General features: G+C 43.0%; 2 protein-coding genes across 6 annotated transcripts in view; one reads left to right on the top strand and one right to left on the bottom strand.

Annotated features, from left to right (window-relative positions):
- The window catches only part of SLC38A6 (solute carrier family 38 member 6), a gene marked incomplete at its 3' end in the record, with an annotated part of 38,400 nt that extends 32,250 nt beyond the window's left edge, over nt 1–6,150 (bottom strand). Inside the window, exons 1-3 of the mRNA XM_080344897.1 lie at nt 6,029–6,150; nt 5,239–5,312; nt 871–923 (exon numbers count right to left, since the gene is read on the bottom strand). Coding sequence (XP_080201023.1) covers nt 871–923; nt 5,239–5,312; nt 6,029–6,102 — 201 coding nt within the window. The 5' untranslated portion in view covers nt 6,103–6,150. The remainder of the gene's footprint in view (nt 1–870; nt 924–5,238; nt 5,313–6,028) is intronic.
- Nucleotides 6,151–7,028: 878 nt separating this feature from the next.
- On the top strand, nt 7,029–13,918 carry TRMT5 (tRNA methyltransferase 5). 5 transcript variants are annotated; one of them, XM_080345884.1, is made up of 5 exons: nt 7,029–7,104; nt 9,477–10,126; nt 10,478–10,602; nt 12,129–12,783; nt 13,614–13,912. In XM_080345884.1, the coding sequence occupies exons 1-5, from the start codon at nt 7,100–7,102 to the stop codon at nt 13,685–13,687; spliced, it is 1,509 nt and encodes a 502-aa protein (XP_080202010.1). In that variant the 5' UTR covers nt 7,029–7,099; the 3' UTR covers nt 13,688–13,912. The 5 variants fall into 5 exon arrangements, 4 of the variants coding, with proteins under 4 accessions (XP_080202010.1, XP_080202009.1, XP_080202008.1 ...); XR_013922210.1 differs by lacking the exon at nt 7,029–7,104 and adding an exon at nt 12,892–13,099 and having other exon boundaries at nt 9,420–10,126; nt 13,614–13,636; XM_080345882.1 differs by lacking the exon at nt 7,029–7,104 and having other exon boundaries at nt 9,421–10,126; nt 13,614–13,701; nt 13,795–13,918.
- Nucleotides 13,919–14,326: the final 408 nt, after the last annotated feature.

Raw genomic sequence — 14,326 nt, 5'->3', positions numbered from 1 at the left:
GTTAATGCTAATGGAAGTCTTAAAAATACCTAATAGCTCAGATCTAATTCTCAGTTATATTAAAACAGAAGAAATTAGACTCTGGTCTGTTAAGAACTGAGTTTTTGTTAAAATACATTGTTTCGGTAAACTACTAAAATCACAGTTTATGTGGTAAAATTCCCTTTTAGTATCATTAAACTGAAACACAGAGCATAGAAGTCATAACATTAAATGTGCAGTATCCACTAGTAGTATCCCCTGTGCAGTCAGTACTACGGGACAACATTATCTACCAGGATAAATAGATTCAGTGCACACTACTAAAAAAACATGGCTTACATGCTGATTACTCTCATACCAAAAATGGTTAGTTTGCTGGTTTGTTTCGTTTGTTTTTAATCATGAGATAAAATACAAAGTAAGACACACTCACATGAAGAGTTTATTAAACAAAAGAAGAAAATTAAGAGGCATTAAATGTGCTCTTTTTTGTTCCTACATGAAAAGAAAACACTTATCTGAGATCTCTATTAAACCTCAGAACATCAACAGTAAATCACTTACCTGGCTCTTAACAGTTTACAGCAGAGGTACCATGGGGCTGTAACAAACCTGTGCCAGCAAGCAAATATTTGTACATACAACTAAAAATGAACAAACTGAGACGAAAGCAGCACAAAATCTTGCATTTAAGGAATGTGTATTTTACAGTTAACTAAAGTCTGTGCTTCTGTAGACCAGACACAATAACTGAAACGCAGGGAAAAGTACACGAGGATGTCAGTAATTACATCTTTTATTTATATCTCTTTACTATGCAAAGAACAGTTTTATCATCACTAGCATGAGACCAAGAAGAAAAATACACAGCTAAAAATAAATACTCACCTTTCCAGTTGATCCAAAAGCAAATAGGCCAAGGTCTTCGTAAGAAGTGACAGCTGTTAGTAAAGAAAACAAAGCTAAAATATTTCTAACTTCAAAAATCACTTGAAAGCTCCAGCTTGGCCTTTCCCCCCTTTTTAAATGAACATAATGCAGGGCAGAATTAAGAGAGCACTTTATAGTATTTTTTATGTATAAAATAGGTTTTAAATATGCCTGTAGTCCTGCTACAAAACACAGCTATATGCTTAACCATTCACAGAACCTCAATTTAACAGTAAAAATACTAATATTAAATATATATATAAAAAAAACCACAACAAACAAACAAAACCAAACACCAAAATAAAAAACACAACACACACACACAAAACCCCAACCAAACTTTAATGGCAAGTTGCCTCCTCCCAAAGATTTTTGCAAGTGATACTGCAGGTCAAGAATTCTCAAATTAAATTAGATATAAGCTGTTCCCATATTTTATTTGTTAAAAGGGCACACTTTTAAAAATGAAAGCAGAGGATCCATTTTTATCTTTCTACAAATATAAACATCAATCACCATCTTTTAAAAACTCAGGGCAATTTATTTTCAGGAGACCTGAAGGTAAACACCTTCCCTGGTTGAAATCTATTATTAAAAAAGCAAAACAAAACACACCAAAACAAAACCAAATCACAAAAAAATTCCTGTCTTTGCCTGCACCTGACTTACATAATTCCATTAAAACAGCCTGTTGTTTCCTGGATGCTTTTGTTGAGTTTTAGCTGAAATTCATTCCTAATATTGCTGGGAATTCAAACCAACCCCTTCTCAAAAGCAAGGAAATCATAATAAAGCCTTTTTTTCACTGTCGCTCTGTATTTTGTTATTAAAAACTCAAGCGATACCAAGAAGATGAAAGTTTGAGAAATACTACTCGCTTTCCCAGTATATAATAAAAAGGTTGGCAGCTACAAATGCCTCAAATGTAAAACTAATCTCAACCCCACGTAATTTTGTTGCCATACTGTTCCTTTCCCTTCCTTGGCCCTACGTGGGACACAACGGCTTCCGCACCTGTCGAGTCTCAATTTGGGGCCCGGCCCCGCAATTTGAGCTTCACACCTGAGCAAAGTCCCACCGAAGCGACTGACACATGAGACGGGGGACACAGGCGGTTCAGGGGATCGGATGGTGGGACCGGGGCCTCAGGCCACCAACTGCTTGAATTTCACTGGAGTTGTGCACACGATCAGATTTGGGCTCCAAAAGGGAGGGGAAATAAAAACTAAAACAAGAACCCAACCAAACACAAAAAAATAACCCCAAAACCACAACAACAACACACCCCAAAACTTCATTATTTTTCTCATATGATTTCTTTCCCCAAGGGTGATGTTTCACATTCGGCTCTACTATCAACACCAATGCACCGTAACAATAAATGAAATAACAAAATTCAGTGAGCCAGGGGCAGCTCTCAGCATAAACCTGGGCTAATCTCCCGTGAACACTGATTCAAGTAATAATATATACAAAGTATCATTAAACAAGAAGTATGTCTTATTAGATTTTATCCTGTATTTTTCTTAATTTATTCTTATGAAGCTGTTGATCACAAGAAATAAAAATAGCGTCTTAGAAGACCATCTCCAATAGCATCAAGAAAGCAGTAAAATGTTAAACATATTTAGGAGTGAGTTGTTTTTGCCACACGGGAACGAACACACAGCACATACGTATGAGGAGTTACCAACAAAAAGAGAACAAAATTTTCCACCCCGTTCCAAAGCAGCAATATAAAACCCTGGGATATTTTCTACAGTAACTCTGTTTCTGTAATCAATTTAGTCCTATGAACACTGGGAAGCCTTAATACTTTATCACATTGCTTTTGCAATTTCAAGCATATATGGAACAAAATATTAAGCACAACTGCTCTAAAGATAAACAAGTTCTGCCTGATTGCCTTGATTTCTGTGATTTTATTAACATGAAACAGAAACTACCCATTAGAATGCAAAGTGAAATTGGCAAATACAATACAATACTCAGGAGTAACTCATAAAATGAAAAGAAAAAAAGCCACAAAACTTCAAAGAACATCCCACTTACATTCCCAATTCCTTCGCTTTACAGAGTAAGCTCAGCCTTTGTGAGCCCAAACCCCAAAACAACGTAGGTCCTACCGAATTAACACCGGGAGAAAACATTGAACTAATCCAAATCTAACCCTTGATGCTTGGCAACTGGTTTTTTTGCTAAGCCTGTCAGTCCACACAAATAATTTGATTTTGTCAAAGTACAGACCAATGTAATTTAACAATTAAAGACACTGCTTTGTTTTTAAAATGCAACTAAAATGCCTGTGCTTAATAAATCCTGGTTTCTGTTTAAATCAACGCTTCCTTTCCAGAAGGTATTTTATAGGTCGACTCTTTCCAAGAATTACTTTGATAATTTGAATACCTGAAAGAATAGTTTACAAACACATTCAAAGGGGTTTTTTCTTCACTCTTTGAATTTTTTCTAGCTCATTCTTTAACACAAAACTACTCAAATTTCTTTCAAATTCCTCACCATGGATTAAGGTTTATACTATAACATTGTTCACAAATGCATGTAGGCTTTACACAGAAAAATGTTCAATTATCTAGTTTGGAAGCAAACACGTATGTGGATTTTACTCTGTCAAGGTGCGACAAGTCACATTTTTCACTTTTTAAAGACAACGCTCCAAGGAAAAACTCTGAATGAATCAGAAATAAAACTGCTCAAACTTACTAACAAAACAGAAACAAACCAACCACACACCAAACAAAGACCACAAGAAATCAACAACAAAACCCCGACCAACAAACATCCCCCAAAACACAGAAAGGCCATAAATCCAGCAAACTTATCTAGACACAGTTCTGGTGCTACTATTATCTGTCAACTTTAGGTTATAACTAATTATTAACTGTAAAGTGCTGGTTTCAAACAACAGAAATACTGCACCCCGTCATTTCTGCAGTATTCCTCGCTTTCCGCTGTGTGTATTTAAAAAATGCTTTCTAGAGGTGGAATGTTGCCTTTGGACAACAACTGAGGAATTAAACCATTCCTGTATCTTAGGTCTCCCAGTTCATAACATGGAAATTTTCTTACTTGAAAAAGCTTAAATCCTTAGTTTTTCCCCTCTCAATATTAGTTCTTTAAAGGATCTCTTTAATTATTATTGCTAGACAACAACAACGTAATACCCCTTAATGCCTATACAACACAGAACTTTTCACCCTCAAATAAGAGGTAAAGAAAGATCCTAAAAAAACAACTGAATTCCCCCCACTCTTTTTCTCTTTTTTGCTTCTCTATCTTTCTAGCTACTTATTTCAGGGTCTGATTCCTTTCTAGGAAACAGAGCTCCAACGGAACAAAAAAAATGAACAAAGAATCATCAAGCAGCCAGCAATACCAACCATAAAAGCAACCCTACCTCTGAAGGATATTTTTTTAAGAATGTATGAAGAAGATCATTCAACAGGTGAAGACAGGAGCAGTGGATCTAAGAAGAATCAGGAAGCAATCATCTGAGAGACCAAAGCGAGCTACGGAAAACAAAGCCAGTGAGAAGAAGCACGGAAGTTTTCTCCCACCACCTTTGAAAAGAGGGAAACAGATGAGAGGGAAACAATAACCAGGTGACTGAAAGAAATGGAGACTTCCTGCTACAACGTGATCTTTGTGTGCAAGAACTCAAAGAGCTAGTGAATTGCTTCAGTAACAATTAAAAGCGGGAAGAATTAAAGCGTTAGCAGATTATATTGCAGATATTGGAATCTGCTGTTTGAATATTCATAAAGCAGTGTGATTTCTAAGGAGTGCGGTGTGAGTTTTTGCACAGGATCAAAAACGCTGTAAAAATCTGCATCTATAAAGTGCCATGAGAATTCCATTATCCAATATGATTAGAAAACCTGAAAGGTATCAGCTTCAAACCAGAAACAAAATAGATACCATGAGTAGAAGAACAAAAGTCTGCTATTTTACTGCCTTCGCTGAAAGCAACAGTTCACACTCAAGTAGTGTGGTCCAGCCAGCACCAAAATAATTTTGCTGCAGAAATACAGGATCTATCTTTTTGGAAAGATGAAAGAGGCATTTGGAAAAAAAACAGAACTGAAAATCGAGAAACCAGTCAATCTGGCATTGACTTTTCATAAGAAGTTTCAAAATTGTATTTTTAAGCGGCAAATAGCAATCATTAAAAACGTTAACTATTTGAACACCAGGGAATTAGACACAACTAGCTGTTAACGTGCTGTTAATTATAATAATTATACTGCATCACGTCTTTGCGATATAGTATTTCAGAGACTACTGTTAAGATAAATCCTTTGCACTTACCAGTCTGAGTGCACATATTGAGCAGAAGAAACACAGAGTAAGAAGCAAGGCTGGCAACAATCAGCAGCAAGATACTAAAAAAAAACCAAAGCAAAATATTCAGTACAATGCACTTTCTATGTTTAAGAATGCTGCTTTTGCAAGAAGTAAGCTAGCACAAGACAGGATTTCCTCATTTTATGGCTCATATCTGCTGACTATGGTTCATATGGTCTCTGACCTTCCTGAGCTCCTTATATCGTCCACCAAAGCACATCACATACCTAACAGGGTACTGAATATATTAATTACAATAAGCATCGATGTCTTTACACAAACAAATATGTATCTTCTAACAAAGTGAATCTAATGCTTAGGAAATGATAAAAGTGGCAATTCTGGCAACCTCGGCCACATTATCCGTAGGTTATTATGTACAACAAGCAGAAGTGCAAACAAAAGCACAAACTGATTCACAGTTTTCAGACACGCAGCCATCCTACTCCAGAAGGCCAATTTCTGGGACTAAAGAAGACAGCAGCTTTAAATCATAAATATCCATCTATTAGGAGTAATGGCCAAGAAATTGCCACCATGTGGCAATTTAATGCAATGTCTGGGCAGTACTTACGTTAGGCCAGATTTGAATGACTAAACCAAAGAAGGAAGATATTATTCAACAACGCTGAAAAATACACGCTGTTTATTTCTTCCTTGCTTTTTGCACAGGAGTCTTAGTAATCGAGTTTTGTTCCATTTAAGACTACAAGCTGAGTTTAAAAATAAACGTACGTAAAACCCAAAATCTTACCTAAATCCCATGATCCCTGTGTTGGCCATAGCATAAGATAAGCCAAGTATCCCACTTCCCATGATTGCATTCATTAAATTAAACACTGAGAAACCAAAGGAGGAGCCACGACTTGGGGAATCCTGTGAAAAAGGCAAAACAAAGTTTGATTAGTGAGAGACGGGTTTTGGTCTTTTATAGGAAGAAATTTAAGGGGGGGAGGAAATAGGAGGATGGGGAAAGAGTCAATTTTTCCTTCCCTAATCTGATCCACAAAATCTCTTTTGTACGAGCACGATGCCATCCCAGGAGGCTCTCAAGACCACTGCTTCGGGTACGGTGATGCCAGAGTGCAAAAGTCGTGCAGCAAGAGCAATATTTAAAGTGATGCTTAAAGGCACGTTTACCCTGCGAGGGGCAGCGCAACCGGCAGCGCGTCCCAGACCGGGGCACTCACAGCATCAACCGCATCCACACGAAGCTCCAGGACCAGCCGTTCAGCTCCACAGGCCCCGGTCCCGCCCGCTCCCCTCGCCAGGTGTCAGCCCCGGGGGCCTCCGGTCCCGCCCCGCCGAGCTCCATTTGAGATGAGGTCCGCGCTCCTGCAGCCGCCCCGCAACACCCAGCCCGCCCTGACAGCCGCAGCGCCCAGGGGAAGGTCGGAACGCAAACCCGGCCAGTTCCGCCGCCCCCGGCGGAGCGGGCCCGGGCAACCCCCTCAGGGCGCTCCCCTCCCCTCCCGTCCCGTCCCGTCGCCTCCCCACCGCCGAGTCGCCCCCTCACACGCACGGAGCCCGCAGGCGGTGGTGGCGGCAGCAGCGGGGCGGACTCCCCGTCCTCGTCCGCCTCCTCGTCCCGCTGCCAGCGGGCAGACAGGTACCAGCCCCGCTGCCCCGGGCCCCGCTCCATGGCCGCGCCAGCCCCGCCGCTGGGCTCTGAGGCAGCGCCGCCGGGGGCGGGCCGGGGGGGCGTGGCCGACTAGGGGGCGTGACCGCTGCTCTAGCCCCGCCCTCCCCTCGGCGCGGCCATACGTCGTGGCGTCACGGCGGCGGCGATGACGTAGCAAGGCGCCGGCGCGCGGCGGGGCTCGGCATGAGGTGAGGGCGGGGGGTTTGGGGAGCGGTTGCTGTGGCAACGGCGCGGCCGAGGCCTTGGGGCACCCTGCGGGCCCGGCCCCGCCGCCCCCCGGCCCGCACAGCCCGGACAGCGGCCCGGGCCGCGCTGAGGCCTGAGGCGGCGGCTGCTCTTGGGGAGGGGATCCCGGAAAGGCCCCCGCCCTGCGGCACCGCCCCGGCGAAGGCCCCTTCTCCGACCCGTCCGGGGAAGCCGGTGTTGGTGGAGCTCGGCCCGGGTGCAGCGGGTCCCGTCAGCAGCACCCCCGGCCCCGCGTTACCTCAGATCGCGCTGAGGGGAGAATGCAGCAGGCGGGGATGTTGTGTGCGGGGCCGGGCAGCTCTGCCGGGGCAGCGGGGGAAGGGTCGGCCCGCCCGCCACGGCGTGTGTGCGGGGAGGGGTCACGGCCACAGGTCTGACAGGATTCAGGTCACAGAGTCACAGAGTGGTTGGGGTTGGAAGGGACCTCTGGAGATCATCCTGTCCAACCCGTCTCCTAAACCAGGTTCACCAGAGCAGATCGCACAGGATCGTGTCCAGGTGGGTTTGAATGTCTCCAGAGAAGGAGACTCCACAGCCTCTCTGGGCAGCCTGGGCCAGGGCTCTGGCACCCTCAGTTTAAGGACATTTCTCCTCATATTCAGATGGAACCTCCTGTGCTTCAATCTGTGCCCACTGCCCCACTGGGCACCACTGAAAGGAGTCTGGTCCATCCTCTTAACACCCACCCTTGAGATATTTATAAACATTGATGAGATCCCCTCTCAGCTATCTTCTTCAAGCTGAACAGCCCCAGTTCTCTCAGTCTTTCCTCATAAAGATGCTACAGACCCCTCAGCATCTTCACAGCCCACCACTGGACTCCCTCCAGTAACTCCTTGTCCTTGTTAAACTGGGGAGCCCAGAACTGGACACAAATACTCCAGATGTGGCCTCACCAGGGCAGAGCAGAGGAAGAGGAACAACCTCCCTCGACCTGCTGGTTACACTCTTCTTAATGCACCCCAGGGACCATTTGCCTTCTTGGCCACAAGAAGCAACTGGACAACACCCTCAGACACTTGTGAATTTTGGGGTTGTCCTGTGCAGGGACAGGAGTTGGACTTGATGATCCTTGTGGGTTCCTTCCAACTCAGGACATTCTGTGATTCTATGACTGGCCCCAGCGTGGGGGCTTCTGTGTTGCAGGTGTGCTCATTCTGAACCAGGCAGGCAGTTTCCAGCTGGGGTGAAGCTGAGTGCCTGAGAAAAACCCTGAGGTGCTCTGGCCCCTGGATGAAATCCTTCTCCTTTATAAAAGTGAAGAACACAATGTTTATTTCTGAGTCAATGAGGAAAGGAAGGTGTGCTTTGCCAAAATCTTGGCTGAGGGAAATGCGCTGGCTGGGGGATGTAGGGAGCCCCAGTGAGGAGCGGGGATTTGGGGGAGGGAGGAGGGCAGCATGGTCAGCATTGCTGAGGGTCAGGCACAGCTCCTTTTCTTGTCGCCCCGAAGGAGGGCGGCAGCCTGTGTGTCGGGGTGTAGATGTCCAGGGCAGGCAAGAGAGCCAGTTTCCTTTCAGAGCTCATTTGCGTCTCTCCTGTCAACCCCTGGTCTCAAATCAAACTTTCTGAGAAGTCAGGAGAAACGTCAGCCTCACACACTACCTGAATTGTTGGTTCCTGTTGAGGGGCAGCTGATACAGAATCAGAAAAGTTGGGCCCCTTTGGACTGTCTCTAGTACAGGAAACTGTTTAAAGAAGCCTAAAGCTACTTTTCAAGTCCCCATCCTATGAGTGAACTGTGGAGAAGGGTTCAGTCGCTTGGACAGACATTACTAATGCTTCCCTGTACCTTGAGGGGAATTCTGCATTTAATTCATGGTCTTTCTGGCATGCAGCCCATGGAGAAAAGACACTCTGGAGCATATAGCCCTTACCACGGGGGTATAGGAGGCAGAAATTGCTGATGAGTGATTATGACCACTATTGCTAATAGCTGTTGTCTAGCAACTACTGCCTGGTAATGAATTTTATCAGAAGCAGAAGCGATCCAACAGCAGGATCAAGACTTTTTTCCATTCAGCTAACTGGGATTAATATCACAGTTATTTGAACAAAGAGAGGTCACTGTATTTGGGCAGGGCGGGATTCTCTCACTGCTTAAAGATAGTTAATGTTTAGGTCTAAAAATACATTTGCAAACGGACAGAAATTTGTAGTATATAATTTATAATAAAGAGTTTTACTAAACTATTGTGGATTGTTTGGTACAGATGGAAATTCTAGTTTAAGAGAAAAGCAAATCCATGTGATTTGCAGCCTTTTTAATGGAATGATTACATAATGTCTATAAAATGAATAATTTCTCTTCTAGGACTTTATGGAGATTTGGATACTCCGCCAGACTACTGAAAACTAATCATTTTAGGGCAGCTGCATCACATACATCATTTCCAGCAGTTTGGATGCTATTGGCACAATATTCTGGCAGAATACCTGGGCTCTTTGTAGCAGCTGAAAAAAATAGGTTTTTTACAATGCCTGAAGCTGTGGAGGATAAAGCTGATCTAGAACTGTATTCACCCAATCCTGAGGTGCGGGGGATGACACTGCTCAACAGAGAAGCTTTTAAAAGGACAGTTCTTGTTCCAGCTCTTAAAGTCAAGAAAGAAACTGTAAATGCTTTGGTAAAATCTCTAAAACATACGGTACTACAGCGCCCTGGTCTAAAGCGAGTGGTTGAGGATCCAGAAGATGAGGGCAGTAGGTTTGTTATTTTGGATCCTCATAAAATACCAGCATTCTCATTGGGAGAATCGGAGCAAGAGGTATTAAAACAGCTTGATGTTTGTCCTGAGGTGTCCAAGTATAACTTGGAGCTGACCTATGAGAACTTCAAGGCGGAGGAGATCCTACGAGCCGTCCTTCCTGAAGGTCAGGAAGTCACCTCGGGATTTAGCCGTGTTGGTCACATCGCTCATTTGAATCTTAGAGACCATCAGCTACCGTACAGACATTTGATCGGTAGGTAAAACAACTCTTCTCAAAAAAGAAATGTGTATATTTTGTATGTTGTTAAAACATATTTTAACAGTTATTCTACTGATAAGTTATTACCTGTACAAAGAAAAATTTTGAGTGCTTTTCATTGCTTTATATTTTGACTTTCAATAGCCTTGTGCTGATGCTGTAGGTGTGCATGGAAGGCACAGTCCTCTGCTCTTCTTGTGGTCTCACTTCACTGAGCTTTGGGAGGTTGTTCTAATACATGCTTACTTTTGTTAATTTAACTGTAAACAGCAGCATTTATATCTCTCGTAGAGCAGTAAAAGGTTTTATTCCCTTAACCGGAATATCTTTTGCCCTCTCTTTCAGGACAGGTTATAATTGACAAGAATCCGGGAATCACCTGTGTAGTGAATAAAACCAATATTATTGACAGCACGTACAGAAATTTTCAAATGGAAGTGCTTGCTGGAGACAGCAACCTGGTAACTAAGGTACAGGGTTTTTTTCCCCCTGTTCTTTTGAATTTGTATGTTAAAACCCAAAGGCATCTACTGGAAAAATGTGATGGAGAGATGCTATTAATACCATTTCTTTGCATGGTGCCCTTTCCCGACACTCCTTTTAGAGTGCAAGAGTTGGCAGTTACATCTACGTTCATTTGTCCTGGCCTGCCAAGAGCAAACTCACAACCACAGAGCTCATGAAGTATTTGTTCAAGTTCACAGCCAAGATTTCAGCGATACAGAAAAGCAGCTGAAGTGAAGCTTTCTTACAGAGATACTAATTACAAACTTGTAGCAAGGGGTATTTCTCAAACGATATATATATATCAAAAGATATATTTCTTAGTTTCATCAATCCTTGTACAGCGATGGGCACAGAATGTATGACTGTGTTTCTAAATCTCAGTGGCTTTGCAGCTTAGGCAAGTTTTTGCCTATGCCTTTTTCCTTTTCTGTCAGCAGCAAGACAAACGTCATCTCTCCGCTTTTGACATTTTTCAGGTGAAAAGCACTATGTAACTGCCAAGTGTTCTTCACATAGGGTTTCTTCTCTTTAGCTGGAAAATTGGCCACTGTTTTGACCAAAAAAAATCCTAACTGCTGCCAATTTTATACTTTTAGAAGAGACAACATTAGATTACTAAATAAAAAAGTTGAACGGCTTGGTAGAACATCCTGTGCATGCACAGAGAAGGCATGTGAATCGTCAAGGTGGAGGCGATGATCAAATATTATGCAGATTGTTACTAACTCATTAAGCACACAGCTGGCTCACCGCCGAGCTGCACACTCAGGAGCACAGATACACGTCCGTGTGTTTCTTGCTGGAGAAGTAAATGATGCAGTGACTTGGATCCAAAGTCACTTCACTTCAGAGTCGCACAATTCAAGTGTGGCGGTGCAAAGTGAGTGTTATCTTGCATCCCATTCTCATCTGACTAAATACTGTTTCTTTTGAGGTCTGTTCTTAAGATAGTGGTCATCTCAAAGTTTGGGTTTGGATCAGTTTCCAGACTCTGTCACCTTCAGAGATAAAATACAGTATTTTTTTCAAACTGCAGAGTTGGCTTCCCGCGGCTTTGGATTTGGCTGACTGCTGCCATTCTTGTGCTGTATCATTCTCAGACGCTTATTTACTACGTGGACTCTGCTAAGGAGGCTTTGAGGCATCTTCCCAAGGTCTGCTTTCAATAAAGGAGTTGTCAGCCAGCCACAAAGCTCTTGAAAAGCCTCAGATTTATTTTTTTATGGTCATTTTAAGTTGCTGCTTTATTTCCACCTGGTGATAGAGACGTGCATAAGCCAGCCATCTGGGTTGACAGTTGGAACATTCCTAATTTCTGATGAGCAGATCTGTTTATACAAGATTCATGTGAACTACAAATAGGACAAATGTCAATGTACACATTACCTTTCGATAAAGCACCTTGTTTTTTAGCTGTCTTAATTACTGAAAATGCTTAAATGTGTGGAATTTGAATGCAGAGGCTTAACCAAATGTTCTGGACTTTCAGGTCAAAGAAAATAACATTGCATATGAATTGGACTTTTCTAAAGTCTACTGGAACCCACGTCTTTCCACAGAACACGGCCGTATCGTTGAGCTTTTAAAGCCTGGTGATGTCCTTTTCGATGTCTTTGCTGGGATTGGACCTTTTGCTATTCCAGCAGCAAAGAAAAAATGCCAAGTGTTTGCAAACGATCTCAATCCTGAGTCCTACAAGTGGTTGCTGCACAACTGCAAACTGAACAAGGTAGAGAAGAAGATAAAAGCATTCAACATGGATGGCAGGGAGTTCCTGCTGGGGCCAGTAAGAGAGGAGCTCAGTAAAGAACTCCCACTTCTCAAAGAAGAACAGAAAACTTCTTTCCATATAGTCATGAATTTGCCAGCTTTGGCTATTGAATTTCTAGATGTTTTCAGGCATTTCTTCGCTGGAGAGCCGTGCAGCACCGCTCGCCTTCCCATGGTGCACTGCTATGGTTTCTCCAAACACGACGACCCGGCCAAAGATATTCAAGAACGTGCTGAGGCTTCGCTGGGAACCTCCTTAGCTGGCCGCTGTTCCACCTACCTGGTCAGAAATGTCGCGCCCAACAAGGAGATGCTGTGCATCAGCTTCCAGCTTCCAGCGGACGTGCTGTACAAGAGGCCCTGCCCTGATGGAGGTAGGAACAAACCTCTAACGTGACAGCGACGCCGTGTTGGGGTGTGAGCGCCCGCACGTGTGCCGCAGCTGTGTCCTGCTGCTCTGATCCCAGCATGAGCCTCCACAGGAAAAATGGTGGGACTGGAGAGGATCATCCCACAGGCCATAAACCAGACCTGGACGCCTTAGATCCCGTACAGGGGGAGGACAGGGTATCCAACACCAAGCACATGTTTCTGCCAGCTAAATACTAATGAACCGGAGCTTCATTTTGACCCAGGGTACAATGACGATCTTCCAAGTGACCTTCTTGTGCTTGCACAGACTCAGTTTAGGTCTGGAGTCACTACATCAGCACAACCTGGTTCTGTACAATTTAATCAAGAAATAGATATCCTTAGAGATCTTTGATGTTGAATTTGATTATTTTTTTTTTAATATATATAATGGGTCATTTTTTTCTTGAAGTTCTTGTGGAGGGCAGTTGGTTTCAAGTGATCTTGGGCTTTGCACTGCATGACAAAGGTGGGGGCTTTCAGTTTGCAGTTACATGAACTGGGGCAAAGGACGTTTTGATAAAGCTTTTAGTGCCATGAAACTTATTTTTGCGCTGTTGTTGGGTAGCACTGAGATGTAGGTCAAAATGTAGCTCAACACAAGTTTTTTGTAAGTCTATTTTGGCATTTAGTAAAGACCCCCCATTACTGCTGTAACAGTTTCCATTCGTGACTGTTAATCCTGATTTTAACTCTCATCTCTTCCTGTTAAATCCCTTAAGTGTTCAAGGCTTGTGGTTCAGTTCAGTCTGTTTATTGTACATTAAATAACTTACTTTTTCTAACGTTCCAGCAAACCCAGCCTCTAAACGCCTGTGTACCAGCAAAGATGCTTCTGAAGAAGAGCTGGAGCTGAAGAAGAGTTGAAGATGAGAGTAATGGTAACTACTTTAGTGCTTTATGTAAGATATACTTAGGTTACCTCTGGTTTACCTCTTGAATTACTTGAAACATATCTATGTTACCCATTTCAGGTGGTGAGATGCGTAATGCATGTTGCAGCTTTCCTTAGTGAGCATTTACCTTTTTTTAAATTGTGGGATCAATAAAGAAATTGAAGTTGCTGTTACTACAAAAAAATAAAACTTTGCTTTTTTGTAATCGTTGTGTTTTGGTACTTTTCTGCTCTCTATTGTTTCAGGCCTCGTGATAATTCAGTGGCACACACCAGGATAGTTTTCTGCTGTGTTACTTTGATAACGTGCAGTCCGTGGTGAAAACAGATTTTTGTATTTTTGCGGGTCTAGCAAGATGACTTGTATAACCCCTGCATTGGCTTCTCTTTGACAAATGGGTTTGGTGTTTTAAGAATAAATGGTGTAAGCAAGCGCTTGTGTAAGCAAGATAACCTTTCAAAAACTTAGCCCAAGATACAAAAAGGCCCAAATAGCCACATATACTTGTTTCTAGGCTTTTGAGTAGTAAATGCTTTTTAACACTGAGGTTTAGTTAGGGATTAGTTGACTCTTAACTTAGTGTTTACCCACCATTAAGGCAGGAAGGGCT

This window comes from Nesoenas mayeri (genome assembly GCF_963082525.1).
Source record: "Nesoenas mayeri genome assembly, chromosome: 5".
Lineage (NCBI taxonomy): Eukaryota > Metazoa > Chordata > Aves > Columbiformes > Columbidae > Nesoenas > Nesoenas mayeri.
This window is presented reverse-complemented; position numbering and strand designations above follow the sequence as displayed.

What these genes read in the sequence shown, in the direction of transcription:
- TRMT5 (XM_080345882.1), top strand. Translation starts at nt 9,457, where the DNA reads ATGAATAATTTCTCTTCTAGGACTTTATGGAGATTTGGATACTCCGCC. An exon ending in ACCGTACAGACATTTGATCG is followed by an intron (nt 10,127 to 10,477) that starts GTAGGTAAAACA and finishes CCTCTCTTTCAG; the next exon opens with GACAGGTTATAATTGACAAG. An exon ending in ACAGCAACCTGGTAACTAAG is followed by an intron (nt 10,603 to 12,128) that starts GTACAGGGTTTT and finishes CTGGACTTTCAG; the next exon opens with GTCAAAGAAAATAACATTGC.